The 27,050-nt window shown below is 41.9% G+C and overlaps 1 protein-coding gene across 1 annotated transcript; it reads left to right on the top strand.

Annotated features, from left to right (window-relative positions):
- Positions 1-352: 352 nt before the first annotated feature.
- Dad1 (defender against cell death 1) lies at positions 353-26,213 on the top strand. Its single transcript, XM_070024874.1, has 3 exons — positions 353-648; positions 12,900-13,074; positions 26,006-26,213. The coding sequence occupies exons 1-2, from the start codon at positions 438-440 to the stop codon at positions 13,028-13,030; spliced, it is 342 nt and encodes a 113-aa protein (XP_069880975.1). The 5' UTR covers positions 353-437; the 3' UTR covers positions 13,031-13,074; positions 26,006-26,213.
- The last annotated feature ends 837 nt before the right edge of the window (positions 26,214-27,050 follow it).

Below are 27,050 nucleotides of genomic sequence, written 5' to 3'. Positions count from 1 at the left end.
GGCGTGAGCCATCTAACCTTTACGGAATCAGGAGAACTAAAGAAGACCGGAACCCTCTAGTTAGTTCAACTTAGTCCGCAATTAAATCTCTCCCCCTTTTCCTCCTACAACACTGTTGTCATGGCAACAGTGGGCGTTACCAACTGGGCGTTCCAGTCGGCGGAAACCGGGCAAAAAGAGTACACGTCTCCAGCTCATTAACATAAGCCTTGCGCAGACGCATTAACTGTTCCTGGCTGTGGTTTGCGAGTTGTGCATTCAATCTGCGTCTGCGCAGTCGTTGTCAAGCGCCTCTATCTGCTTCTGCGCCGGCGCAAATTGGCACTCTAGGGAGGGCGGAGCTACGGACCCGGAAGTGCGCCTGCGCAATCGCTCCTACCGTTGTGGCCGACGCATCTTCAAGGAGTTGTGGAGCTCGAAGTCTCCCGTGTGTAGTCATGTCGGCGTCGGTAGTGTCGGTCATCTCGCGGTTCCTGGAGGAGTACTTGAGCTCCACTCCGCAGCGGCTGAAGTTGCTGGACGCGTATCTCCTGTATATCCTCCTGACCGGGGCGCTGCAGTTCGGTTACTGTCTCCTCGTGGGGACCTTCCCCTTCAACTCTTTTCTGTCGGGCTTCATCTCTTGTGTGGGAAGCTTCATTCTAGCGGGTAATGATTCAATAAGTAATCTTAATAGTGATGTACCGCGTTCTTTTCTCCCTAGTCGGTGCCGGTGTATAGCAGATTGAGCCTTGTGAGGTTGGGCGAGAACCTTCGAGGTACTTTTCCTGTGATCGTCCCAAACAGCTGCCTGGGAGCTGGAATCTAAGAACTGTAAGAAACCGCCTTTAGTGATGCGGTTCAGCCTCGCCTAGAAAACTCACTTCCTACTCTCAGATAGCTTTATCACCGCTTCAAAGTTGGTCGTCGCCTCCTCCCGCCTCCCTCTTGGTTGGGCACCCTGGCTCATGCCTATACTCTTAACTATTCAGAAGGCTGAGACCTGAGGACCTGCTGTTCAAAGCCAGCCCAAGCGGGAAAACTTCGGAAACTCCTATCTCCAATTAACTACAACAAAAAAAAGGCCGGAAGTGGAGCTGTGGCTCAAGCGGTAGAGCACTAGCCTTGAGAAATAGCATGGGATAGCATGCAGGCCCTGAGTTCAAGCCTTGGGATCTGCACACAGTCTTCGAACTGTGTAGAGCACCAGCCTTGAGAGAAAAAGCCAAGTGAGAACCTGAGGCCCTGAGTTAAAACCCCAGCACCAGCACAAAAGAAACAGGTCTTATCCATACTAAAACCACCTTATCACATGCTGGTGGCTCACACCTACTCAGGAAGCTTAGATGTGAGGATCCTGGTTTGAAGCCAGTCTGGGAAGACAAATCTGAGATTGTCTTCAGTTAATCAGCAAAAAAAAGCTGAGGTGTGACTCAAGTGGTAGAGCACCATCCCTGAACAAAAAAGCTAAGCTAGATCTCCAGGCTCTTGAGTTCAAATCCCATTACAGGCACAAAATAATAAAATTACCTTGGCTTCATTAGCCTTTAGGGTTACAGATACTTTTTTCAAAACTACATGGAAAAGAGTGGTTTTCTGAAGAGTGGACATAGACTAGTTATAGATTAATGTGATGAATATTTTTTTTTTAAAGAGCAGATGGCTTGTTTATGCCAAGTTCTGTCTTGAACTTGTTGAGGCTAAAACTAAGTTGGCAGACTCCTCTCTCTAATGTGAACTGCTGTTAAATGGCTTGTTTAGAAGAGAGTAGTTTAGGCGCCTGAGTAGAAGGGTTAGTTTGGGGATTGAGAGTTCCAAATCTGCTAAATAACAGGTAGTAAATAGGCCCATAGGAATAAAAGTGATTTGAGGCAGAGAAAGGATTGCTGACAATTTATTGTTGCCACAAAGGTATAATTTGCATTTCTTTTGGCAGCATACTAAATTTTGCTTTCTGTGCTAGCCCAGACTGTTCTCTGGAAATTCAATTTGGCTGGATACTTTTCTGATTATTTGGAAAGGAAATCTTGTACCTATTTGTGCTTTCTGGCTTTACGTGTGTGTGTGTGTGTGTGTGTGTGTGTTTGGAGAAGGCTAGTTTGGTTGCAGAAAGGGGATTGTAGGAGAGATTATGTTGGAGGATTTTTTTTTTTTTTGGGTCCGGTCGTGGTCCCTGAACTCTTAGCCTGGGTGCTGTCCCTCAGCTCCTCAGCTCAAGGCTAGTGATCTACAAGTTGAGCCACAGCGCCACTTTTGGCTTTTTTCTTCTTGCTTATGTGGTGCTGAGGAATCGAACCCAGGGCCTCATGCATGCAAGGCAAGCGCTCTACCACTGAGCCACCTTCCCACTTATCCCCAGATAAGTTCTTTAGTCTGACTTCTTTGATTTCTTTTCAATAGTATTGTTTCCTCTGTGTGTTAATTTAACATATGCTCTTTGTAAATTGATCAGTACATTCTAACCCATTTAGGATGTTGCACTATCCTTTTAAAGGCTAGTATTTGGGCCCAGTGGTATGAAAATGGTCTGGTTTTCCCTGTTCTCTCATGTCTGGGAGACATGATTTCAGGAGCTAAAGGTAGCAGGAGCTAGAGGTAGGAAATTGTTATGGAAGGATGTATTTGGAGGGGTGGATCAACAGTATAGTAGGCTTTGTTTCATTTTTTTGTTTTATTAAGATAGGGTCTCACTGTGTAACCCATACTGGCCTTGAACTCTCCACCACCTGCTATCTTCTCCAAAATGGTAGGATTATAGACAGGCTGTGCCTCCAGCTCCAGCTAGTATAGTAGACTTTAAAAAAAGGACTTCAGAAGTAGAGTATTTTTCTTCTAGACAAAGCTGACTGTTTTAACTTATGGTTAGCTATTGCTAAAGGAGGACATCTGTCCCTTATTGTAAATTCTAGTGTTGGCAGCTTTTTAATTTCTTTTTTTATACCTTATCCAAAGCTCCCCCTTTTAGTTGGAAAACAGTAAGACTGTCATCAAAATAAGTCTAGCTAAAATAATCTGGCTACTACTACTGAAAAAATGTCCTTAGGCCAAGAAATCACGATTCGCCCTCCTCTCCCCTTTGTAATACTGTACATCTCACATTTGCTCATCAGGTACTCTGTCATTTTAGCCACAATCCTATTCCTTTTTTGTTTCAGTTATTTTTTCAATAGCATCTGTTTTTGCTTGGGCACCAGCCTTATACTACTCTCCTCCTACCTATATGTCCTGAATAGCTGGAGACGCAGGTGTGTGCTACCTTGTTTGGCTTGGGATGGGGTCTTGCTAACTTTTTGCTGGGAGCTGGCCCAACCCATGTTTCTCCTGGTCACTGCAGGTAGCTGAAAATATAGGTGTGAGCTACTATACCCAGCCCTTGAAATCAGTTTTTAAGCCACTTTACTAGTTTTGTTCCCTAAGCTATGAAATAATTTTGGCTTAAAAAAGTTTTGTTACTGGGTGCTAGTGGCCTGTAATCCTACCCACTCAGGAGGCTGAGATCTGAGGATCATAGTTCAAAGCCAGACTGGGCAGGAAAGTCTGTGAGACTATCTCCAGTTAACTACCAGAAAACTGGAAGTGGCACTGTGGCTCAAATGGTAGAGCAATTGCCTTGAGCTGAAGAGCTCAGGGACAGCATCAAGGCCCAGAGGTCAAGCCCCCTGACCGACAAAAAAAAAAAAAAAAAAAAAAAAAAAGAAAAAGGTTTTGTTGACCTTAGTTTATAAAACCAAGAATGTGGGCTGGGAATGTGGCTTAGTAGTAGTATGCTTGCCTAGTATGCATGAAGCCTTGGATTCGATTCCTCAGTACCACAAACAGAAAGAGCCAGAAGTGGTGCTGTGGCTCAAGTGTTAGAGTGCTAACCTTGAGCACAGAGAGGCTCAAGAACAGTGCCCAGGCCCTGAGTTTAAGCCCTAGGACCGGCAACTCCCCTCCCCCCCAACAAAACAAAACAAAACAAAAAAAACAAGAAACGAAGAATGTTTTAGTTTGCCTTTTTGAAAGTCAAGAGATCTAATCCAGGGTGGTCTTTGTCTCCAGAGAGCTTTTGAGTTATGTGAGGTGTGGGATACAGCATTTCTTTTCGAATTGTCTCCTGTAACTGCTATCCAGGATGTTAGGGTGCCATCTGTGTATCTGTCCAATTTCTAGACATCTTCATATCCATTCCCACTTCTTCATCCTCAGTATCTCAGACTAACCATATCTTACTGGGACTACTATAATTATTACTGCGCTTGTAGCCTCTGGTGTCTCTCCTAGTCTATTCCTGTGTTTGCAGGATGGATTTGACTTGCCAGTCTGATTGGGCTACCCTCTACATTTGTCTATGGTTCCCAAAGTACAGTTACTGTGTTTTTCAGGACACATACGTGCTTTCAGGACCTGGCTTCATCATTATCTTCAACTGCCTCCTCTCTTATCTATACCTTCTTTCATATGCCTTCTCAAATATGCTACTTGTAACTTCTTGAACACTGATGTGTCAAGCTATTGTGTCAGTTTTCAAAATTCGTTCTCCTCTTGGAATCTTTAGCTTAAGTGACCCCTGTGTTGGAAGTCTTTTCTGACTTTCCCAGAAGACTTAGGCCTTCTCTATTCCCACTTTACTCTGTGTCTATTTTGGGGTAGGGAACTTTCTCACTGTCTTATGCTTCTTGTCAAGTCTGGCTCCCTTCCTTCCCGTGAGCCTTTCAGGGCAGTGGTTCTCTTTCATCTCTGCATCCTCAGTGCTTAATGCTATGTGATATTATAAGCTGGATCCTTTTCATCATTCAGCATGTCCTAATGTTGTCCAATTTAAAAAATTTCCATTTGTTCTCAGGCCCTCCTAGCTAACATCCCATTTCTTCTTTTTTTCTCATTTATATTTTCTTTCCATTTATTCTTATTATTCTGTCTAGTGGTTATCCCTACCACTTCTCTGAAACTACTCTTGCTATGTTGCCAAATTTGATGATCATCCACCTCATCTTGACAGCTTGATGACATATAGTACTTCATACCATTAATTGCTTCCTTCTAAGTGAAATAATTGCTTCTTAAATTTTCATGGCACTTTCCTTTTCCTTCTCACTTTGTTAGTTTTCCTTCTTCCTGTTTGTGCTCGAGGCTTCTCTGTCTTAAAGTGTACTTCTACATCATTTCTCTTAGTATTTCTTTCCGTAGGTGAATTCATTTATTTTAATTAATTTTTGAGTTAGGTTTTTGCTATGAAGATGAAGTGGCCTTGACCTATGATCCTCCTGCCTCAGCTCTCAAGTGCTGGCATAGGCTACCATGCTTAGATTTTTTTGGGGGGGGGGTCCGGTCGTTGGGCCTTAACTCTGGGCCTGAGTGCTGTCCCTCAGCTCTTCAGCTCAAGGCTAGCGCTCTACCACTTGAGCCACAGGGCCACTTCCGGCTTTTTTCTTTTTGCTTATGTGGTGCTGAGGGATCGAACCCAGGGCCTCATGCATGCAAGGCAAGCACTCTACCACTGAGCCACCTTCCCAGCCCCATGGTTAGATTTTTATAGGTAACTTTTTTTTTTCTGGTCCTGGGGCTTGAACTCAGAGCCTGGGTTCTGTCTCTGAGCCTCTCTGTGTTCAAACCCAGTGCTCTACCACTTGAGCCACAGCACCACTTCTTTTTCAGAGTAATTTATTGGAGATAAGAGTCTCATGGACTTCAATGCCTGGGGTGGACTTCAACCGTGATCTTTAGATCTCAGCCTCCCGAGTAGCTAGGATTACAGGTGTGAACCACTAGCATCTGGCTTTTATAGGTGAATTTTATATCTGTATATCTACAAGTGCTACACTTTACTTTTATATCTGGCCTGTCTCCCAGAATTCTAAATTGGTAAATCCATTTCCAGCCTGACTTCTCCACTTGATGTCTGCTGTGTCTCTTCAAGTTAACATGTTCAAATAAAATTTCTCTTTTTTTTTGCCAGTCATGGGGTCTGAACTCTGGGCCTGGATGTTGTCCCTCAGCTCTTCAGCTCTTCTAGCACTCTACCACTTGAGCCACAGCGCCACTTCTGGCTTTTTCTGCTTATGTGGTGCTGAGGAATTGAACCCAGGGCCTCATGCATGCAAGGCAAGCACTCTGCCACTGAGCCACCTTCCCAGCCCTCAAATGAAATCTTTATGCCCAGCATTCTGTCTCTTCACCAGTCATTACATGGTATCTATACTGGTGGAGTTGTTGAAGCTAAAAATATCTGAGGATTCCCGGATTCCATCATTTCTCTTGTCTCCCACAGCCATTTCATCAGAGACTTCATCTTCTCCCAAATACAGTTAGTATTTCCACTTCTAGTTTTACTACTATTGTCTTGGGCTCTTCAAAGTAGTTCTTTCTATTTAACTACTCTCTCTACATTTGTTAAAACCAAGTAATTTATGTTAGCTAGTCAAATTTTCTAGTCCTGTTCCATCTAGTCCTGTTCCCTGAGGCTTACTCAGGCCTGGCAGGATTGCTCTTCTGACTCCCGATCACAACTATCTGGTTACTCTGCCTTTTATGTATTTATTTGTTTATTTGTTTGTTTGTTTGTTTGTCAGTCATGGGGCTTGAACTCTGGGCCTGGGTGCTGTCCCTGTGTTCTTCAGCTCAAGGCAAGCACTCTACCCTTGAGCCATAGTACCGCTTCCATTTTTCTGAGTGGTTTATTGGAGATGAGTCTCACGGACTTTCCTGCCTGGGGTGGCTTTAAAACACAATCCTCAGATCTCAGTCTCCTGAGAAGCTAGGATTATAGGGGGGAGCTACCGGCTCCTGGCCTCTGCCTTTTTATACCTAGGACATCAAGAATACTTTCACTGTAGAGAATGCCTGCCTGTCTTTATATGGTTGGTTCTTTAGCTTCTAAATGTTGGTCTCAAGAAGCAGAGAGAGAGAGAGAGAGAGAGAGAGAGAGAGAGAGAGAGAGAGAGAGAGAGAGAGAGAGAGAGAGAGAGAGTATGTGTGTGTGTGTGTGTGTGTGTGTGTGTGTGTGTGTATCCTGGGCCCTGTCTCTAAGGCTAGCATGATATCACTTGAGCCACAGCTCCATTTTTGGAGTCTCCATGGACTTTTCTGCCTGGGCTGGCTTCAAATCTCAATTCTCATATCTCAGCCTCCTCTGTAACTAGGATTACAGGTATGAGCCACCGGTTCTCAGGTTAAGTAGCATTTTTTTGTGGCTTGAACTCTGGTCCTGAGCACAGTCCCTGAGCTTCTTCAGCTCAAGGCTAGCACTCTACCACTTGAACCACAGCGCCACTTCCAGCTTTTTCTGTTTTTGTGGCACTGAGGAATTGAACCCAGTGCTTGCTTGTTAGGCAAGCACTCTACTGCTAAGCCACATTCCCAGCCCTTAAGTAGCATTTTAAAAAAGAGGTCTTCTGTTACTACTGAATAAACATAGTTTCCTAGTCACTCTGTATTATTCTCTTGTATCTTTTTCCATAGCCCTATCCCTACCTGATATTTTCTTTGTTGCTTACTACTAATATATAACCCTTGTTATATGTTTCTCTCCATTAACCTGCAAGTTAGGAGCCAGAATTGTCTTTTTAACTCTTCTATTTTGTGCCAGGTTCCCAGTGCCTGGAGTGATACATGATTTATAGTAGCTGCTCCATAAATATTTTGCTGCATGAATGAACATTTAAGGAGATAGATTAAATTAGAACTGCTAAAATGGAACAGGCTGCCTTAGGAGGCAGTGATTTTCAGTTTTGAGATGTAATTTTCTTCATACAGTGGCTTCTCAGATTTCGGAAATGGTGAGCAGTCTACTTCCTTTCATTCCTTGAGCATTTTATGTATCAGCGGGTACTGTTTGTCTCTGTAACCTCTGAGAACCTTTCTAAACTTGTGTGATTCTCATTCTTTCATTGTCATTGAAATAACTTGAATTACTATGATCATGATATGAGTAACATCAATTCATGACCATATTTACACATTTTTCTTTTGTCCCTTCATATTTCCTCCAAACACTGCTGTTTTTACCCCAATATCCACTGTTGATGATTTAGTACCCATTGCTTCAATTTTTTTCTATATTCCAACTAAAACATGACAAAATAATTATATCAGTATATATGATTCATATATAAAAATAAATATATATGAAATATATTGTATATAATATATGTATGTGTGTGTACGTATATATAGATAGATATAGTGGTCTGGACTGAACTCTAGTCCTTTTGCCTTATATATGTATTGTATATTATATATAATATATAAATATATACATAAAAATATAGTAGGGCGTGTGTGTGTGCATGTGCGTGCATGTGCACGTGCGCGCACATGTGCATGCGCTCTGATCTGAACTCCAGTTCTTGTGCTTGCCAGCCAGGTTCTGTTGCTGTTGAGCCATGCCTCATCTTGAGTTTTATTCTTTATTATAATAATAGTTATTATTTTATATTGGTACTGAACTTGAACTCTGAGCCTCACATTTATCTTTTTTTTTTTTGAGACAGTATCTTGCTTCCTCTCCAGGCACTTGGCCACCTATGTTAGGCTTCCTGGTTACTAGGATAACAGACTCACAGCACTGTGTCTACTTCTTTGTTGACTGAATAGTCTCAGCCTCCCAAGTCACTAGGATTACAAGTATGAACCACTAGTACTTGGCTATATAAAAATATTTAAAGAGAGAAATATAGAATAAGATATTTTGGGGGGCATTTTTTAAAAAGTAAAAGGGGGGCAGTGCTGGGAAGGTGGCTTGGGCTGGGAAGGTGTCTCAGTAGTAGAGTGCTTGCCTTGCATGCATGAGGCTCTGGGTTCAATTTCTCAGCATCATATAAGCAGAAAAGTCTGGAAGTGGTTGTGGCTCAAGTGGTAGAGTGCTAGTCTTGAGCTGAATTGTTGAGGGACAGTGCTCAGGCCCAGAGTTCAGGCCTCACGACACACACACACACACACACACACACACACACACACACACACACACACGCACGCACGCATGCACGCACGCACGCACACACACACGCGCGCGCACACACACACACACAGGACCTTTACTGGCAATATATAGAGAATTTACTTTTAGCCTTCAAGTAAGAATATTTACCTTTTTGTTTTATGTGTCCATGGTGTAATTTAGACAATTGGATTGTTCCTTTTTCTCCCAACTTTACAAGCATGCTCTAAGAATGTTCTGTAAGTTACCATCCTCTGTCAAAAGGTAAAAACTTTAAATATTAATAGGTATTAATTAATGTAATATGTCACTGCCCCACATGGCGAGCTGTCAAGAACTGTCAAGCTGTTAAGGGTTGGACAGTGGACAGTGTGGGGGAGGGGGCGTGAGTGGCCGTTGAAACTGTTAGACTTGTTGGAGGGGAGAGGGGCGGGGCCTATATATAGGCTGCATGTTCCAAGAGGGTGGTGTGGAGAGACAGACAGCAGGGGGAGAGGAGGACAGCCAGAGGCACCTAAAGGAGCAGAGCAGGGCAGGCCTATGGAGAGGCACCTAGTGGAACAGAGCAGGGCAGGCCTGTGGAGTGTGGAGAGGCCTGCAAAGAAGGAGGAAGGAAGGAAAAGGAAAGGAAAATCCTGAGCTTTGGAGGTTTGGAGGTTTGCAGACCAACTAATAAAGGTTGGGGCTGCCCATTGGAGGCTTGGAGGTTTGGTGGTTGAGGCTGCTCTTGGTTCTGAGTAACTAGCTCAGAACAAGGTAGTTGCAGTTTTCTTTTCTGGTGTAGTGTAAATAAAATTCTTTTGTTATCTTTAACCGTTCCTCAATAGATTGTCTCACTCTTTGGAGGTCATAATATTGCCAGTTACTGTCCAATATGGATGAATGGATCTGTAATTTTCGTAGCAAGGTTTTAATTGGATGCCCTTGCCTTAGTTGGTGTCCTTCATATTCTGAGGGCCTAGGTTCCTGAAAAGATGAGTGGTGTTTCCATAGTGTTTACATGTTTAAGCATAATGAAAACCGTTGCTATGGTGATGGACTCTAGAACTGGTCTCAAAGTTTTTTTTTTGGGGGGGGGTGGTCCGGTCTTGGGGCCTGAACTCTGGGCTTGGGTGCTGTCCCTCAGCTCTTCAGTTCGAGGCTATCGCTCTACCACTTGAGCCACAGCGCCACTTCCGGCTTTTTTTCTTTGCTTATGTGGTGCTGAGGAATCAAACCCAGGGCCTCATGCATGCAAGGCAAGCGCTCTACCACTGAGCCACCTTCCCAGCCCCAGGTCTGAAAGTTTTTGAACCTAGAGTTTAGTTCATTGCTATTTATTTGTTAGTGATGGAGTGGATACTACCCTGAAGCAAATTGTTTTTTTTGTAGTGTAATAATTGATCACAGGCATAAAGGTGTTTAGGAAAAGTACTCTTGGAGCTTCTGTTTCATGTGAGTGGTGACTTGCTAATGTACCATGTTAGAATCCTCACATGAATGTAAATGTGGCAGTGGAGAATTCTCTGTCAAGAATGATATGTTAAAAACAATAGCAAGAAAGAAGAAAACCAGGCTGGGAAGGTGGCTCAGTGGTAGAGTGCTTGTCTTGCATGCATGAGGCCCTGGGTTTCATTCCTCAGCACCACATAAACAGAAAAAGCTGGAAGTGGCGCTGTGGCTCAAGTGGTAGAGCGCTCGCCTTGAGCTGAAGAGCTGAGGGACAACGCCCAGGCCCAGAATTCAGGTCCACAACTGGCAAAAAAAAAAAAAAAAAAAGAAAAAAGAAAAAATCATTTGTGTTCCTATCTTGAGGTTCATTTCACTTAACATCATCTTATATGGTCATATTGTACATAGCTTTTGACCTTTTTTGCTTGTCCTAAACTTATACTAGTTACTGTACATAAGGACCATGGGACTTCACTTAATATAATTTTTTCCAAGTCTTTCCATTTCCTAACAAATGGGGCAATGTCATTCTTCCTGATAGAGGCATAGAATTCCATTGTATCTATATACCACATTTTCTTGATCCATTCATCTACTGAGGGGCATCTGGGTTGGTTCCATATCTTAGCTATGGTAAATAATGCTGGTGATTTTTTTGTTTCTTTGGTATGTTCCTCCCCCATGGTATGACCCCTGTTTTTACTGTATTGATTCTGGTGTCCTGCATCTTGTATATACATTTTTCTGATTTGGGGAGGAGAAGGGAAAAAACAAAATGCTTAAATAGGGATACAGGTTGACCCATTGTAACAATGAGATGTACAAGACACTATGTTGAAAATGAACTTTACAACTTTGGTGGGGGGGGCGGCTTGGGGGGTTGAGGTTTGGGGGGTGGTAGCTGGGGAGATGGGGAAGGAAGGGATGGTAGGGGAATAACAAAGGAGGAGGCAACAATGCTCAATAAAAAATGCACTCATTACCTTACTCATGTAACTGTAACCCCTCTGTACAGTATTTTTACAATAAAAAACATTAAAAAAAAGAATGACACATTACAAGTGCCTTAGCTTTTTTGAGACAAGCAGCTACTAGAGCTGGAAGTTTAAGCTAGTTTGTCTACAACTATTAGGTCCTCGTGGGTGACAATTATAAAGTCTGCTGTCAACTATATGTTTTTTCCATTAGAAAATAGTTCTTTTTTTTTTATAGTACTGGGCTTGAGCTTAGGGCCTCAAACTTACCAAGCTGGTCCTCTACCACTTGAGCCACACCTCCAGCCTAAGTTTTGGCTGATTATTTTGTAGATGGACTATAGTAAACTTTTTTCCCTAGCTGGCCTTGAACTACAGTCCTCCAGATCTCAGCCACCAGCATAACTAAGATTATAGGCTTGAGCCACCAGTGGCTGGCCCAGTAATTCACGTTTTTATAACTATATTTGGTCATTCAGCACAGTTTTTTTGTTGCTGCCTTACCTGTACCACCATCTAGGTATAACAAACCTTTCAGCCAGGAGATAAGAGATTTCTTAGGGTTTTTTGGTTAGTTATATATTTTTTCCCATAAGGAATCCCTGTTTTGTTTTATAGGATTTATTAGCGTATATTAGTTGTACAGAGAGGATTTTATTGTGATATTTCCATATGTGCATACAATGTATCCCAATCAAACTCATCCCTTGTTAAGCCTGTAGGTTTTGGTATAACTGAAAAGTCCTTTCTGTCCTTGTAACTTTGCTTTAACAGTTAAGAATGTGAAATTTAAGCGTGTAACTTGGTGACTTTTAAGTCTACCAGACTAACAATCATCCAAGACTAGATATAGACATTACCAAGCCAAGCATGGTCTTGCATGCTTGTGATTCCCAACATTTGAGAAGCTGAGTGGTATAGTGCATTTATGGCCAGCCTGGGCTACAGAGTGAGACCTTGTTTCAAAAAACAAATGACAGGGGGCTGGGAAGGTGGCTCAGTGGTAGTCTTGCATGCATGAGGCCCTGGGTTCAATTCCTCAGCACCACATAAGCAGAAAAGGCTGGAAGTGGGGCTGTATATCAAGTGGAAGAGTGCTAGCTTTGAGCTGAAGAGCTTAGGGACAGCGCCCAGGCCCAGAGTTCAGGCCCCACAACCGACCAAAAAAAAAAAAGCAGATGAAAGAATAGTACTAGCACCCTGAAAAGCTCCCTGCATCTTTCAAAAAACTTATATTACCATGGATTTATTCATCCTAGTTTTAAGCTTTATAGATATGGAATTATACAGCATGTATATTTTATGTCTGGATATGTTGCTCAACATATTTGTGGAATTTGTATATAATGTATACAGCAGAAATTTCATTGCTATATTCCGTTCATATACGCGATGATTTATGCTCTTTGCTGTTAATAGACACTTAGATTGTTTCCAATGTGGGCTCTTATGGGTATTATTCCTATCCGTGTCTTTTATATGTGTATGTATTCATGTATGCCGGCATAGAATGTAAAATAGGGTATGTCTATGTTCATTAACAGTTGTATTTGTTTTATGCTTCTGGATAATTATTTTGTGTTTTGCTTTTTATACAGTTTGCCTGAGAATACAGATCAACCCACAGAACAAAGCCGATTTCCAAGGCATTTCCCCCGAGCGAGCCTTTGCTGATTTTCTCTTTGCCAGCACTATTCTGCACCTTGTTGTCATGAACTTCGTTGGCTGAATTGATCGCATGTCATTAATGGAGGAGCAGGAGACTGGAAGAAGGTAAGTGATGATCATAATGTTTGTCCTATAATGTTGACTTTATAAAGAGAAGTTAAAAGGGGCTGGTTTTCATCATGGTTGACAGGGCTTTAAGACAGAATCCTCCAGTGGTCTGCAAAGAATGCATTACTACCACCATGATTTATCAAGTGCTACTGCTTTTGTCCATTGTCTTCTCAGTGTTCTACAAATCACTAAATTAACAGAAAGTAAATGCTTATTTATTTTTGTACTAGTAGCTGTGAAAATAACTCTTTACTTATTTATTAATGTAGTGGGGTTGAACTTAGTACCTAATGCTTGCCAGGTAAAGTAGTCTTTAACCCTTGATCATGCCCTCAGTCCTCTTGTTTTAGATACTTTTTAGAGAGGGTCTTGCATTTATGCTTAGGCTGTCCTAGACCATGCTCCTTCTGTTTATGCTTCTCAGTTAGAGGGGTGACAGGTGTACATCCACAAACCCAGTTTTTATTGATTAATCATCTTTTTTGCATAGACTGGTCTTGAACTGCATTACTCTTGACCTGCACTTCCTAGTAGCTAGGATTGTAGAAATGAGCTTTCATGTCCAACTATTTATTTATTTATTTATTTATTTTGAGACAAGGTTTCATTGTTTAGTCTAGGATTGCCTCTTTAAATCCTCCTGCCTCAGCCTCCCTCCCAAATACTGAGACTACAGATATGCACCCAGAGATTTTTTTTCTTTTTTTCTTTTTTCTTTTGATGCCTGTCCTAGGGCTTAAACTCAGGGACAAGACAATGTTCTTAAGCTTTGTTGCTCAAGGATGGTGCACTACTGCATGAGCCACAGCTCTATTTCTGGCCTTTTGGTGGTAGATTGGAGATAAGAGTTTCAGGGACTTTCCTGCCTGGGCTTGCTTTAAACTGTGATTCTGAGATCTCAACCACATGAAGTAGCTAGTATTATAGGCCTGAGTCTGTAATTTTTTTTTTTTTTTGGTCAGTTGTGATGCTGGAACTCAGGGTCTGGGCACTGTCCCTGACCTTTTTTGCTCAAGGATAGTGCTTTACCACTTTGATCCACAGTGCCACTTCTGGTTTTCTTGTAGCTAATTGGAGTTAAGAGTCTCATGGACTTTTCTGCCTGGGCTGGCTTGGAACCTGATCTTCAGATCCCAGCCTACTGATTAGCTAGAATAACAGGTGTAAGCCACCAGGGCCTGGCTGCCAGAGATTTGTTTTTTGGGTTGTGAAGCTTGAACTCAGGGCCGGGACACTGTCCCTGAGCCTCTTGTACTTAAGGCTAGCACTCTACCACTTGAGCACAGCACCACTTTTCTACCTGGGTTCTCTTCAAACTGTGATCCTCAAATTTCAACCTCCTGAGTAGCTACGATTACTTTAAATGCTGGGCCATTGCCTTCATGGAATGCACTATAGCACTTACTCCTGACAGACAGTAAGTCATTAAGTGTAGGTTGAATAAACGAGCTATTAGCGAACATGTGTCCTAAACTGAAACAAATGGGGAAGTTGGGTTAACTTGGGAGAAGACTTTGAAAAACACCATTTGTCTTGCCATTTGGTTCATTTGTTTGGCATGAACCAAACTCATAGAATTCTGGTAGAAAAGCAGAGTTGGAGCTGGAGTTATTTTGATTGACAGGAATGGAAAAGCCTTCTGCTCTGCTTTCCTTTGTGGGTGGTATGTCCTCCATCCCAAGCAGAATCCTTAATGTCTGGATATTTTCTAAGCCATGTGTCAACACTGTTACTTTATGTAAGAAAACTGGCCTTCAGGGCAGTGCCTTGGCCTAGTAGTGACCTTGGTCCAGTGATTGGGCAGGCAGTTGCTAATGAAGCTCTTGCTTTTACATTCTTGTCTTTGCACTACAAAATCACTGTTGCTTTTAACAGGTAGTGAGAAAAGAGACTCTTAGGAGATTACATCTTGTTTTTTTCTTGGGGGGTGGGTGGGGTGGGGACATTTCCAGGACATTCCAGTCTCTTTGTCTCACTATTGGCCACGTTATTGTTTTTGTATTAGTTAGCCAAAATCTAACTCAAGAGTTAGAGCAGTCTTGTGTAAAATGTATGCAGTAATGTGACAAGGACTGTAATTCATCTTGTGGCATGAATTAATTATTTATAATGCTACATAAATCTGTTCTTTGATATAATGTTTCAAAAACAGTTTGTATTAGTTCAGGTAAGATTTTACTTTTTGGTAGTGGTAAGTTGGCAGAGATGGTTTATTTCATTGAAATTTTTTGAGAACCACTTCTTTCTGTTACTTAATACAACCTAACTCCTTGGAGACCTGATTAAAACTTGTGTTGTCCTCCCTTCTTCCTTCTTATTGGAACTGTCTTGGGATATGTAGGTGTCATGTATGAATAAGACACCAATTCTGCGGGGCAAAGTTTACTTCTCTTTAAAGGCATGTTACAGACAGGAAGCCAAGTAAGCAGGGTTGTGTGGCGGACAGTCCACTCAGGTTTTATCCCTAATGTGTTACTGACCTTTGTTCTGATGGCTCAAAATTTGAGTTCACAATCTTGTGTGATTAGCTAGGTTGAAAGGGGTTAAAAGTTTCTTCCAGCAATCAACCAAAACCAGGGCCCCTGGCCAAATTGTCAGAAAAACAATTCTTTCCTCACCTAGAGCTCTACCACTTCAGCCATGCCTCCAGCCCCTAGAAAAACAATTATAGCAGTATGTGGCTTAACTAAAATAGCTTCTTGTAAGATGTCAGCTACATTTAAAAAGGTAGTGCTTATGTCAAACAACCATTTTGACAGAAAAGATTCTAGCTCCTACAGTCTGTCCCTATGTACTTTCTAGTCAGTGCCTTATTACTGAAAATGCAAAGAAAGGCAAATGTGGTTCTTGCTTTTGAATGGGAATAACCTAGTAGGAGAACAGACATGCATGTATAGCAGGTAAAATACAACGTGGTTAGAGCCTCACCAGAGATCTGAACAAAGTGCTTCAGGAGATGGTCAGGGGGGGACTGAGCCATGTGAGAGCAGAGGCAGCTGGTGAGCCCCATGCCCAGTGGATTATAACCAGATAAATGTTAGCAATGGATAACCTTGAATACAGCCCAAGAGCTGACCCTTCAACATTAATTTTACCCTTGCAGATACTGAGAGTCATTGTTGGAAAGGCCCCAAGTCTTCTATCTCCCTCCAGACTAGCTGAAGTTCGTTTTCCAGATGAGTCAAGAAGGGGACAGAGAAAACATTTCAAGGATGTTCTCAAGGCTCAGGAAAATACCAAATCATGGAAAAATATTTTCTGGGGCTGTTGTGATTAGAGGAGGGCTGTGCTGCAGAGAGTTTAGTATTTCAAACTTATGACAAAAACAGACCAAAAAAGCAGGCTCAGCAGAAACTTACTGCAAACCATATTAAAAACTGAGGGCCACCTGTTCAGCTGGGAATTATGGGTCCAATGTATAGCAAAATCGTCTAGTTCCAGATTGCAGTGTTAAATCATTCTATAGAAAGTAGTGGGTTCACAGAAAAATTCTCAGTATGATTGCCCATGCATTTTCTACAGAGGTGCTGCTTTGACATATACTACCCTGTCCTGCTGTCAGTCCTGTTAATATACATTTGCCGCTTTTATGCGCTTTTAACTCAGCTGTATGGACAGTGTGCCAAAATATGTTAGAAACACTTTCCAAGTGAGTTCTCAGTATTTATACCCTCTAAGAAGGTAGAATAAAACAGATTGAACATTTTCAATATTTTCCAACTGAGAGTTAGATATAAAAACACAAACATCTATAGTGTAACTAGTCTGCATGAATTTGAGGGTGACATTTAAAACCATCAGCTATGCTAGAAAAGGCAGAGCAAAAGAAAATGGTATTGAACCCAGGTGCTGGTGGCTCACGCCTGTAATCCTAGCTTCTCAGGAGGCTGAGATCTGAGGATCACTGTTCAAAGCTAGCCCCGGCATGAAAGTCTGTGAGACTCTTTATCTCCAATAAACCACTAGAAAACCGGAAGTGGCGCTGAGTGCTTGCCTTGAGCTGAAGAGTTGAGGGACAGTGCCTAAGCCCAGAGTTCAAGCCCCACGACTGACAAAAAAAAAAAAAGAAAGAAAGAAAGAAAGAAAATGGTATTGAGCTAAAAATTCAGTGTAGTCTAGGGGAAGTAAGAAAGGTAACAGATAGGGGCTGGGAAGGTGGCGCGGTGGTAGAGTACTTGCCTTGCATACATAAGGCCCTGGGTTCGATTCCTCAGCACCACATAAGCAAAAAGAAAAAAGCCAGAAGTGGCACTGTGGCTCAAGTGGTAGAGTGCTAGCCTTGAGCTGAAGAGCTAAGGGACAGTGCCCAGGCCCAGAGTTCAGGCCCCACAACCGGAACCCTCCTCCCCCCCATAAAAAAGAAAGGTAACAGATATTCGGTGCTCATTTTGCCAAGACATACATCTTGTTCTAGATCTCATTTTTTATTTTCAAAATCAGAACTTCACAAGGCTAGGCTTGTATTTCCGTTTACTGATTAGGTATAGATGTTCAGGAGTTTTCTCCAAAAATCTCACCATCAATAGGAAGTCTGATAATCTAGTCTGATTTCTGCAGCAGCTTATACCCCATTTTTGTTCAAGTTTACCATATATAGTACTTATTAATTGCTGAGTTAAAAAAGTACATTTAAAGATAACTACAATTGGTGTGTGTGGTTACATGGCGCAACGGGTAGAAGTTGAGGCAAAAGGATTGTGAGTTTGATTGAGGCCAGCCTGGGTTGTATAATGAGACTTGTCTCAAGGAAAAGAAAAAGAGGGGCTGGGAAGGTGGCTCAGTGGTAGAGTGCTTGCCTTGCATGCCTGAGGCCCTGGGTTCAATTCCTCAGTACCACATAAGCAAAAAGAAAAAAGCCGGAAGTGGTGCTGTTGTTCAAATGGTAGAGTGCTAGCCTTGAGCTGAAGAGCTGAGGGACAGTGTCCAGGCCCAGAGTTCAGGCCCTATGACTGGACCCCCCCCTAAAAAAAAAGAAAAAACACTGTAGGTATTTTATTTGTCCTCGTCTGCCTGCCTACCTTCCTTTCTCCGTCCGTCCTCTCCTTTCCTCTCTCCCTCCCTTCCTTCTTTCTTTTTTTTCTCTTTTCCCTCCCCCCTACTTTTTTTTTTTTTTTTTAATCAGTTGTGGGGCTTTGAATTAAGGACTGGGTGCAGTCCCTGAGCTCTTTTGCTCAGGGTTAGTGCTCTACCACTTTGAACACAGCTCCACTTCTAGTATCTGAGTGGTTAGTTGGAGAAAAGAGTCTTACAGGGACTTTTCTGCCCAGGCAGGCTTCAAACTGATCCTCAGATCTCAGCCTCCGAGTAGCTAGGATGACAGGCATGAGCCACCAGCTCCTTCCTTCCTTTTGTTAATAACTATTTAAAAAAGAGAAGTACAAGCCATGTGCCAGGTGGCTCTGTCATCCTAGCAACTCAGGAGGCTGAGATGTGAGGATGTAGCCAGTCTGGGCAGGAAAGTTTGTGAGACTCTTACATCCAATAAATCACCAAAAAAAAAAAAAAAAAAAAAAAAAATCCAGAAGAGGAGCTGTGGCTCAAGTGGTAGAGCTCTAGCCTTGAGCAAAGAAGCTGAGGGACAATGCCCAGGCCCTGATTGAAGCCTCACAGCTGGCATTTGAAAAGGGGGAATAAAGTACAAATACTCCCCTATCTACTATCTTGAACAGATAAAACATTAGTCAGCTGAAGTTCTTCCCTTTGAATCCCTCTCTAGTCTTCAGTTCTTCCACATCCTGTAAGACTTGAACTTCTTAATAATTTTGTTCAGTTAGGACTAATGTAATATGTAGATTTATTCCAAACTTCAGACTTCAGTCTCCTGAAAACATATCCAATCACAGCAGTTTGGAAGTGATAGTAAATGCAGTTGTTTTAGTTATACTGGATGGCAATATTGCTTATCGGGGGTCAAGAAGAGACTCACAAAAGTGAAAATACAAGAGTAAAATACAGCCAGGCAGTGATGGTTCATGTCTGTAATCCTAGCTACTCAGGAACTGAGTTCTGAGGATTGTAGTTGGCTGGAAGCCAGCCCAGGCAGGAAAGTCCATGAAACTATCTACAACTAACCACCAAAAAGCCAGAAGTAGAGCTGCAGCTTACCAGATAGCGTGCTAAGCTTGTACCAAAAACCCCTTAGGATAACACTCAGGCCCTGAGTTCAAGCCACAGGGCCAGCACCAAAACAAAACAAAACAAAAAAATAACTAAAAATTATTTTAGCATGCTGTGAGCCTGGAGATCCATGCTCACTTGTAATCCTGTAATGATAATTTTCTGCACTTATGGTGACAGTGAAGTTTTTTTTTTTTTTTGGAGGGGGGGGGTCCGGTCGCGGGTCTGAACTCTGGGCCTGGGCGCTGTCCCTCAGCTCTTACTAGCGCTCTATCACTTGAGCCACAGCGCCACTTCTGGCTTTTTTTTTCTTGCTTATGTGGTGCTGAGGAATCAAACCCAGGGCCTCAAGCATGCAAGGCAAGCACTCTACCACTGAGCCACCTTCCCAGCCCGACAGTGAAGTTTTGAGTGGATGTATGACACAGCAAGTCAGTAGATTGCTTTGTATACCTTGTGTAGTTACTTCCTGTTTTATTCTTCCATGTCTTCAAAATTCTCAAAAGTTTTTAGCCAACCAGATTTCTGAAGGGAAATGAAGGAAAGAGGGACAGGGCAGCATTGTATCAGTTTGGGACTTAAGGTTCTTAATGACTTGGGCCCTAATCAGAGGGAATGTGAACTGGGCAGGCACCAAAGGATAAATCAAGGCTGTAGTGTGCTAGGCTTCTAAGGATACTGCCATGTTTGCGCTAAAATTGTTAGTATTGTGTTGTTTATACATAATGGAGACATTCTTTCACTAGTGTTAAAAAATTCAGTGTTTATTTCCAGCTAGAACAAGGAAGCGATGGGGTTGGGCAGACCATTTTAACTGTGACTAGCAGTCCTGTTTACAAACATGCAATTGTGTTGACTTTCCAATTCCTCAAAGTATAGTAATCTAGAGAATTACCCGAAATGTAAATGTAAATGTTATTCTTTAGGTTCTGCTGCCACCTAGTGGATTGAGTATTTCCTTGCTGAGAGATAGGCATTCTAAAAGATAAAAAGAATTGTGTTTGGGGGAAGAAACCCTAATCTTTGTATAAAACCTAGTTTCTTTCCAGTCATAGGAGGGCAGCAGAGGTTCAAGTGGGTTTATATGCTACATTAAGGGCTACTTTGCATGTTGGCCAGAAGTAGGCAGTGTTGAGCTAGGAACAAAAGGGCACAGAACCTCTGTGTGGTCCAAGCTTTTGTTACACTGGAAGAGCTTGGCCTCATGGACCCAAATTTCACCTCTTTCTATTTCACTTTAGTCAGTTCAAGAGCTCCTTTTTTGGCTTATTTTAGACTCACTGGCTTTAGCAATGAGCTCCCATTGGCAGTAGCGTTTATTTTTGTTGATGGCAAGGGTATTTAGTTATTTCATTTTCTTTTTGACATTCTTACCTTGTGTTGAGTTAGGTTCAGCCACCAAATAAATTTTTCAAAAAGAAAACTATCCTTAGTTTGTAGAAAAATCTTCTGCAGTAGTCACAACATAATCTCTTTTTCAGTGCATTTCCTCCTTGTTAGAAGATGGCATAAATTCTTTAGCTCTTAGTCTTGGAAACTTAAATCTGCCTATTTTGTTTGCTAAAAAACATAATTGATACTGAGTGCTCACTCCTATAATCCTAGCTAATCTGGAGATTGAGATCTGAGGGTCATAGCTCAAAGCCAGCCCAGGTAGAAAAGTCCTTGAAACCCTTATCTCCAATTAATTTCCTAAAAAGTGGTGCTGTGGCTCAAGTGGTAGAGCACTAGACCTGAGCACTAGCTCAAAGACAGTACCGAGGCCCCGAGCCACAGACTGGCACCAAACAAACGAACAAAAGCCCATATTGATGACTCCAATTGGTTGCTAAACAATATTTGAATTTGGCCTATTTAAAGCTACAGAGAGAGCAAGACAGAGACAGATAGAATAGGAATGTGAGGATGAATATAAGGTAGACTTGTATTTATGAATTTCATTGTTATCCTAGTTCCTTGGCTTGTTTTTTCCACCTTCCAGCTCTAATGCCTCCTACTCTTAAGTCACCATGACCTGCCAAGCTGCACAGGAGCTTCCTCTTGAACTGTCAGGTCCACTGTACAGACCTCTTGCTCCATTTATCACATGGTTAGAAAATTGTTCAAACTGATTCCTCTTTACTACTCTGAACCCTGAAAGTTCTATGAGGGTAAGGACTTTAGTTAGGGTTTACCAGTACATGTTTGCTGAGTGAATATGTAAATGAAGAGGTCATATTCACCTGCAAGAAAAATAATTCTGGCGTTGGTTACTTGTGATGGAAGAAAAAACCAAGGAGATGATTCCTATGAAGGCTTTGTGATAGGAGAAGTCTGAGAGGACCAGTTAGAAGGCCTGCCCTGGAGACTTGGTTCTGTCAAAGTTGAATGCAGAAGCAAGCTGGTCTCAGAGACAACCTCTAGCTATATAGTTAGGGGCTTGGCCTGGCTCTTCTGCCCTGCCAAATCTCTTATAGCTGTGAACCTTTCATTAGTGTGGTTTATGGTGGATTCTGTGTTTGAGAAGAATTGTGCTTTTTTCTTTTTTGGTTGTGGGGCTTGAACTTTGGGCCTGGGCGCTGTCCTTGAGCTCTTCCGCTCCAGGCTATTGCTCTACTGCTTGAACCATAGTGCCACTCCCCATTTTCTAGTAGTTAATTGGAGAATTTTGCAGAGTTTTCTGCCCAGGCTGACTTTGAACCATGATCCTCAGATCTCAGCCTCCTGAGTAGTATGAGCCACAAGTGCCTGGCTTTTCCGCACACCCTCCCCTCCCCCCGCCCTTGGTAGACCTTTGCCTTTTTTTTCCCCTATAGTTGTTGCTTTTTGTCCATATTTCCTTCATCTATTCACAGAAGGTAGAACATTAAGGTGTAGCTATTGATAACAAAATGCATAATAAGGGTTTTTTTTTTTTTTTTGCCAGTCCTGGAACTATAACTCAGGTCCTGGGCACTGTCCCTGAGCTGCTGCTGCTTCTTTTTTTTTTTGTTGGTCGTGGGGCCTGAACTCTGGGCTTGGGTGCTGTCCCTCAGTTCTTCAGCTCAAGGCTAGTGCTCTACCACTTGAGCCACAGTGTCACTTACGGTTTTTTCTGCTTATGTGGTGCTAAGGAATTGAACCCAGGGCCTCATGCATGCAAGGCAAACACTCTACCACTGAGCCACCTTCCCTGTCCCATCCCTGAGCTTCTTTTGTTCAAAGCTAGAACTCTACCACTTGAGCCATAGCACTACTTCTGGCCTTTTCTGTTTATGTGGTATTGAGGAATCAAACCCAGGGCTTCAGGCATGCCAGGCAAGCACTATACCATTAAGGCACATTCCCAGCCCCAAAATGCATAATAATTTTAAAAAGCCTTTTAGATAGCAACATTTGTATTTTTTTTTTTTTCCTTGTCAGTTGTGGGGCTTGAACTCAGGGCCTGGGTGCTGTCCTTGAGCTGTTTTGTTGGATACTTGCATTCTACCACTTTGAGCCACAGTACCATTTCCCATTTGTAAAATACTTTAAGTTACCACATTACTTATATAGTTTTATATATATACCTTTACATATGTACCTTTGATCTTATGTGTATCTTTGTACATAATCCTTCCACATATGCACTTTTTTTTTCCCTGTGCTGGTCCTGGGGCTTGAACTCAGGGTCTGGACTCTGTCCCTGAGCTTTTCTTGTTCAAGGATAGTGCTCTACCACTTTGAACCACAGCTCCATTTCTAGTTTCTGAGGGTTAATTGAAGATAAGTCTCATGGGGACTTTTCTGCCTGGGCTGGCTTTGAACTACAATCCTCAGGTCTTAGCCTTTCTGAGTAGCTAGGATTACAGCTGTGAGCTACCAGCGCCTATGCCAAACTTTTATATTTTTTGCAGTTTTTTTTTTTTTTTTTTGGTCAGTCGTGGGGCTTGAACTCTGGGCTTGGGCCCTGTCCCTGTACTCTTCAGCTCAAGGCGAGCGCTCTAATGCTTGAGCCACAGTGCCACTTCCAGTTTTCTACTGTTTTATTGGAGATAAGAATCTCATGGACTTTCCTGCTGGGGCTGGCTTTGAACTGTGATCCTCAGATCTCAGCCTCCTGAGTAGCTAGGATTACAGGCGTGAGCCACCGGTGCCCAGCTATTTTTTGCAGTCTTGTGTTTAAGACATGTGATTATTGAAGATTTGAAATGTGACTGAGGAACCAAAATTTTTATTTAATTTTAATGAAGGTTAAATAGTCACCCGAACCTAGCTCAGCTATGTTAGAAATCACAGCTCTAGCAGACTGGTCAGGTTGTCAGGTTACAGTTTGCTTGTTTCTGAAACAAGGGGATTAGCTACTTGATGTCTGATGCTTCCACTTTTGGAACTATATGATCTATGCCTTCTAAAAGTGTAGTGATTCTGATTGAGTTCTGATCTTGGAATCTTTGTCAAGTGGTATTTTATTATATTTTTTCCAATTCTAGTTTTAATTGGGTGACCAGAATGTAAGATGAATGGATTTAAGGGAAATCAGCATTTGATCATATCTCCATAGTTGTAGTGTCTGAATAGATTTGGTGCTGGAGAAGAATATACATTGGAAATAGAAATGACCCTATCTGGCATTATCATTTCTGTCTGTACAGAGAATAATTCTTTTTCACAGTTCTTTGTGTTGTGCCTTGCTTTAAGACTATTAGTGCAGACTGATCAAATGGCACTGTTTTTTTTGTGTGTGTGTGTGTGGGGGAAATAGACTGAAGAAGTCCTAAGTTTTCTCAGTAGGTGTCTTCTTTTGCATGTCTCAGTAGTTTCCCAAATCCTTATCATTGGTTAACCCCTCAAGTCTTTCTTCTGAACTGTTTCATTGTCCAATTTTGAGCTAACTGTTTAAAAAATCCTAGGACCTCTGCTTTTGGAATAGTGTCTGGTAATATATTTGTTTGCCTTAAAAGAAGGGAACAGATCTTTGTGAGTAGGGTTTTCTGAAAACCACTACCAAAGAGACTTACTCTTATGAATCAGTTTTGCCTGTCACATAGATTGGCCCAGTCTCTTAGGTTTAAGTGTTTTAATATTATAAAATCTTGAAACTTTTGATTTAATTTGGGATTTATTTTGCAATTCTGAAGGTGTCAAGGCTTTGTTCAGTGTAATGGCCTTTAGTCCTCTCCTGTCAGAAACTGATGGCTATTAGAACTGATGTTAATAATGGTTCATGGTCCTTTGCTAGAGTTTTCTTTTAAGAATTAAATTCAGTGGAATGTACAGGTGAGTTTAATAGTCCTTTTTGTTCTTATTTAGCACTTTTTGCTTTCTGGTTTTGCCCTTTATACATTTCTTACAATTCCTCTGACACAGGAATGTGCTGTAATTATATAGCTTTTCTTTAAACACCTCAGTGAAATAAAAGCATTCTGCCTGGAAGTCTAAAATCTTTCCTTTAAGCTCTGTTGCTAGCATCTCTGGGTCACTTGTAACAATACACAAAGTTAGAGTGGTTCTCTTATTTCCCTACTATGGTGGGTAGCTCATTTCTTCTGAACGTTGATGTTTTTCAACCCTTTTCAAATCACAGCATACATAGATTACAATATTTAGTATAGCACACACTGAGAAAATTGGCTGCTAGAGCTGGGAATGTTGGTGCCAGTCAGGCCAAGAGTTCAGTTTCTGGCCATCATCAAGAGGAAATCTACTCGGTGAAGCCGACTGAAGGGCTTAGACGGGAAGCCTAAGTCTTTCTCTGGGAGTGTGGTGCTGTAGCACATTTACCCAACCCAGTTCATTCAGCTTTAACAGCAGTAACATGGCCACTTCTTTTAACTCCTATTTTCTATACAAAATTACCTTTTTCTTTTTTTTCTTTCTTTCTTTTTTTTTTTTGGCCAGTTCTGGGGATTGAACTTAGACTCAGTGCTGTCTCTGGGTTCCTTTTGCTCAAGGCTAGTGTTCTCCCACCTGAGCTACAGCGCTACTTCTGGCTTTTTCTGTGATTAATAGGAGATAAAAGTCTCCTGAACTTTCCTGCTTGGGCTGACTTTGAACTGCCATCCTCAGATCTCAGCCTCCTGACTAGCTAGGATTATAGGCATGAGCCACTGGCACCCCGCACAAAATAACTTTATCTTAAATGAAAAACTAAAGTATTTCTTCTAAAAATTTAGTCCCTTCATTAAGAACTTTTCTTTTTTTCTTGGATCCTTCCTCCTCTATCCTCATCTAAATTAGAAATTAGTGCTTTTTAAGCATTCTAGATCCGGAAAAGCTCTGGTTAGGGATGATTCCCTTTTCCCTCCTGGGTGGGTAGCCCAAGTCCTCTAAAAGGTAGCATTTCTCACCCTTTTCTATAGCATACTTAGATTACAGTGAAGGTTCCTCACTGTAAGAAGTTATGGGCCCAGGAGGTGAATGACAGGCCAAGTCCTGAGGCTAAGCAATGCAGAGCGGGAGTTAGAACCCTTGCTTCCTAGTTAGTTGCTAGTCACTCTTGCCATAGTGGGCTTGGAACTCAGGTTTGAACTTTTTTTTTTGTCAGTCATGGGGCCAGAACTCTGGGCCTGGGTGTTGTCCCTCATCTCCTCAGCACAAGGCTAGTGCTCTACCACTTGAGCCACAGCGCCACTTCTGGCGTTTTCTGCTTATGTGGTGTTAAAGGAATTGAACCCAGGGCCTCAGGCATGCAAGGCAAGCCACCTTCCCAGCCCCCTGAACATATTTTTACAGATTTTAGTTCCATAGAATATTCTGCAATGTACCTTGTTCCAGTTCTTCTAACCTGGCTACAGTAATGTCGTGGGTTTAGAGTTGGTATGGAAGGATTTGGGGCTTGGCATTTTATCTTTCTACTCTTATCTTTCAGGTTCACTTTTTGATGTACCCTGGATATGAGTTCTCAAGATGGCAGCTTGATGAACATGTGGAGTCTTCCCATTTGTACCCATTACAGACTGGTTTGGTATGCAGGCAAAAAGCCCAGAGAAAGTACCATTGTAACATACGTACTGGGAGCTCCATCTTCCCCTACGTGTAACCTTTTACTTTCCAAATTAAAAACTCCATGCTACTTCTTTTCATGCCTCTGACTTTTTTTTTCTTTTTAAAAGTTTATTGGTATCAAAATCTTTTTCCTTTCAGTCTGTGTAAGTATAAGCTTCATAGGAGTTGATAGCTGTGACTGAAACATTGTTTCCATTACGTGTATTTGAAGTTGTGACAAAAGGCTGGAATGGTAATCCTGGAAATGGTGCCCTTTGTCCTTACCCTGGAGCAAGTAATCCTTTACTAATTCTTCATTGTTAAAGGTGGTTCTGCTTTTCTCACTTGGTGTATTCCTGGAACTGCACCATTAAGCTCTTTATTATCAATTGAGTAAGTGCTTTCTCATTTCTATTTCAACAAGCTTCAGGGATAAAAAGTAAAATGTTCATCCCTTAGGCAGTGTAAGCAAAGGACAAAAGGTTGGAGTTGTATGTATGTAGAAGCTTCTCCAAAACTTCTTCGCAAATACTTCCATTTTATTCTTGTAGGTATAGGGGTTCCAGTTCTCACTAGATAGGTGAGGAAATTAAAGCTCAGATTTGTGAGCAGCATCAGAGTTGATGACAAAGCTTGGGCAGAATGTAAGTCTGCAGGGTGATGTCTAGTCATCCGTGTGTCATGCCATCTCAGGGGTACAGTAGATTTGCTATTTATGGGAAACGAGTCGTGTTGAGAGTTCCTCTACTTAAATTGAACTGATCCTTAATTGCAAGAATAAAACACAAATATCTTATTTATAATCTGAGGATAACTGCAAGAATAAGATGCAAATATTTGTGAAGGAGCCTTGGAGACTGTCATATACTACAAAACAACATGGGAAACAAGCCAAGTTGAGAGTTCCATTATTTCAATTTGGCTGACTG

The sequence above is a fragment of the Dipodomys merriami genome, unplaced genomic scaffold (assembly GCF_024711535.1).
Source record: "Dipodomys merriami isolate MVZ:Mamm:240054 unplaced genomic scaffold, mDipMer1.0.p SCAF_1, whole genome shotgun sequence".
Lineage (NCBI taxonomy): Eukaryota > Metazoa > Chordata > Mammalia > Rodentia > Heteromyidae > Dipodomys > Dipodomys merriami.
Note: the sequence above shows the minus strand (reverse complement) of the source record. Positions and strands in the feature narration are given on the sequence as shown.

Coding starts and splice junctions, on each gene's coding strand:
- Dad1 (XM_070024874.1), top strand. CDS start 438: ATGTCGGCGTCGGTAGTGTCGGTCATCTCGCGGTTCCTGGAGGAGTAC. Junction 649..12,899: donor GGGAAGCTTCATTCTAGCGG/GTAATGATTCAA, acceptor CTTTTTATACAG/TTTGCCTGAGAATACAGATC.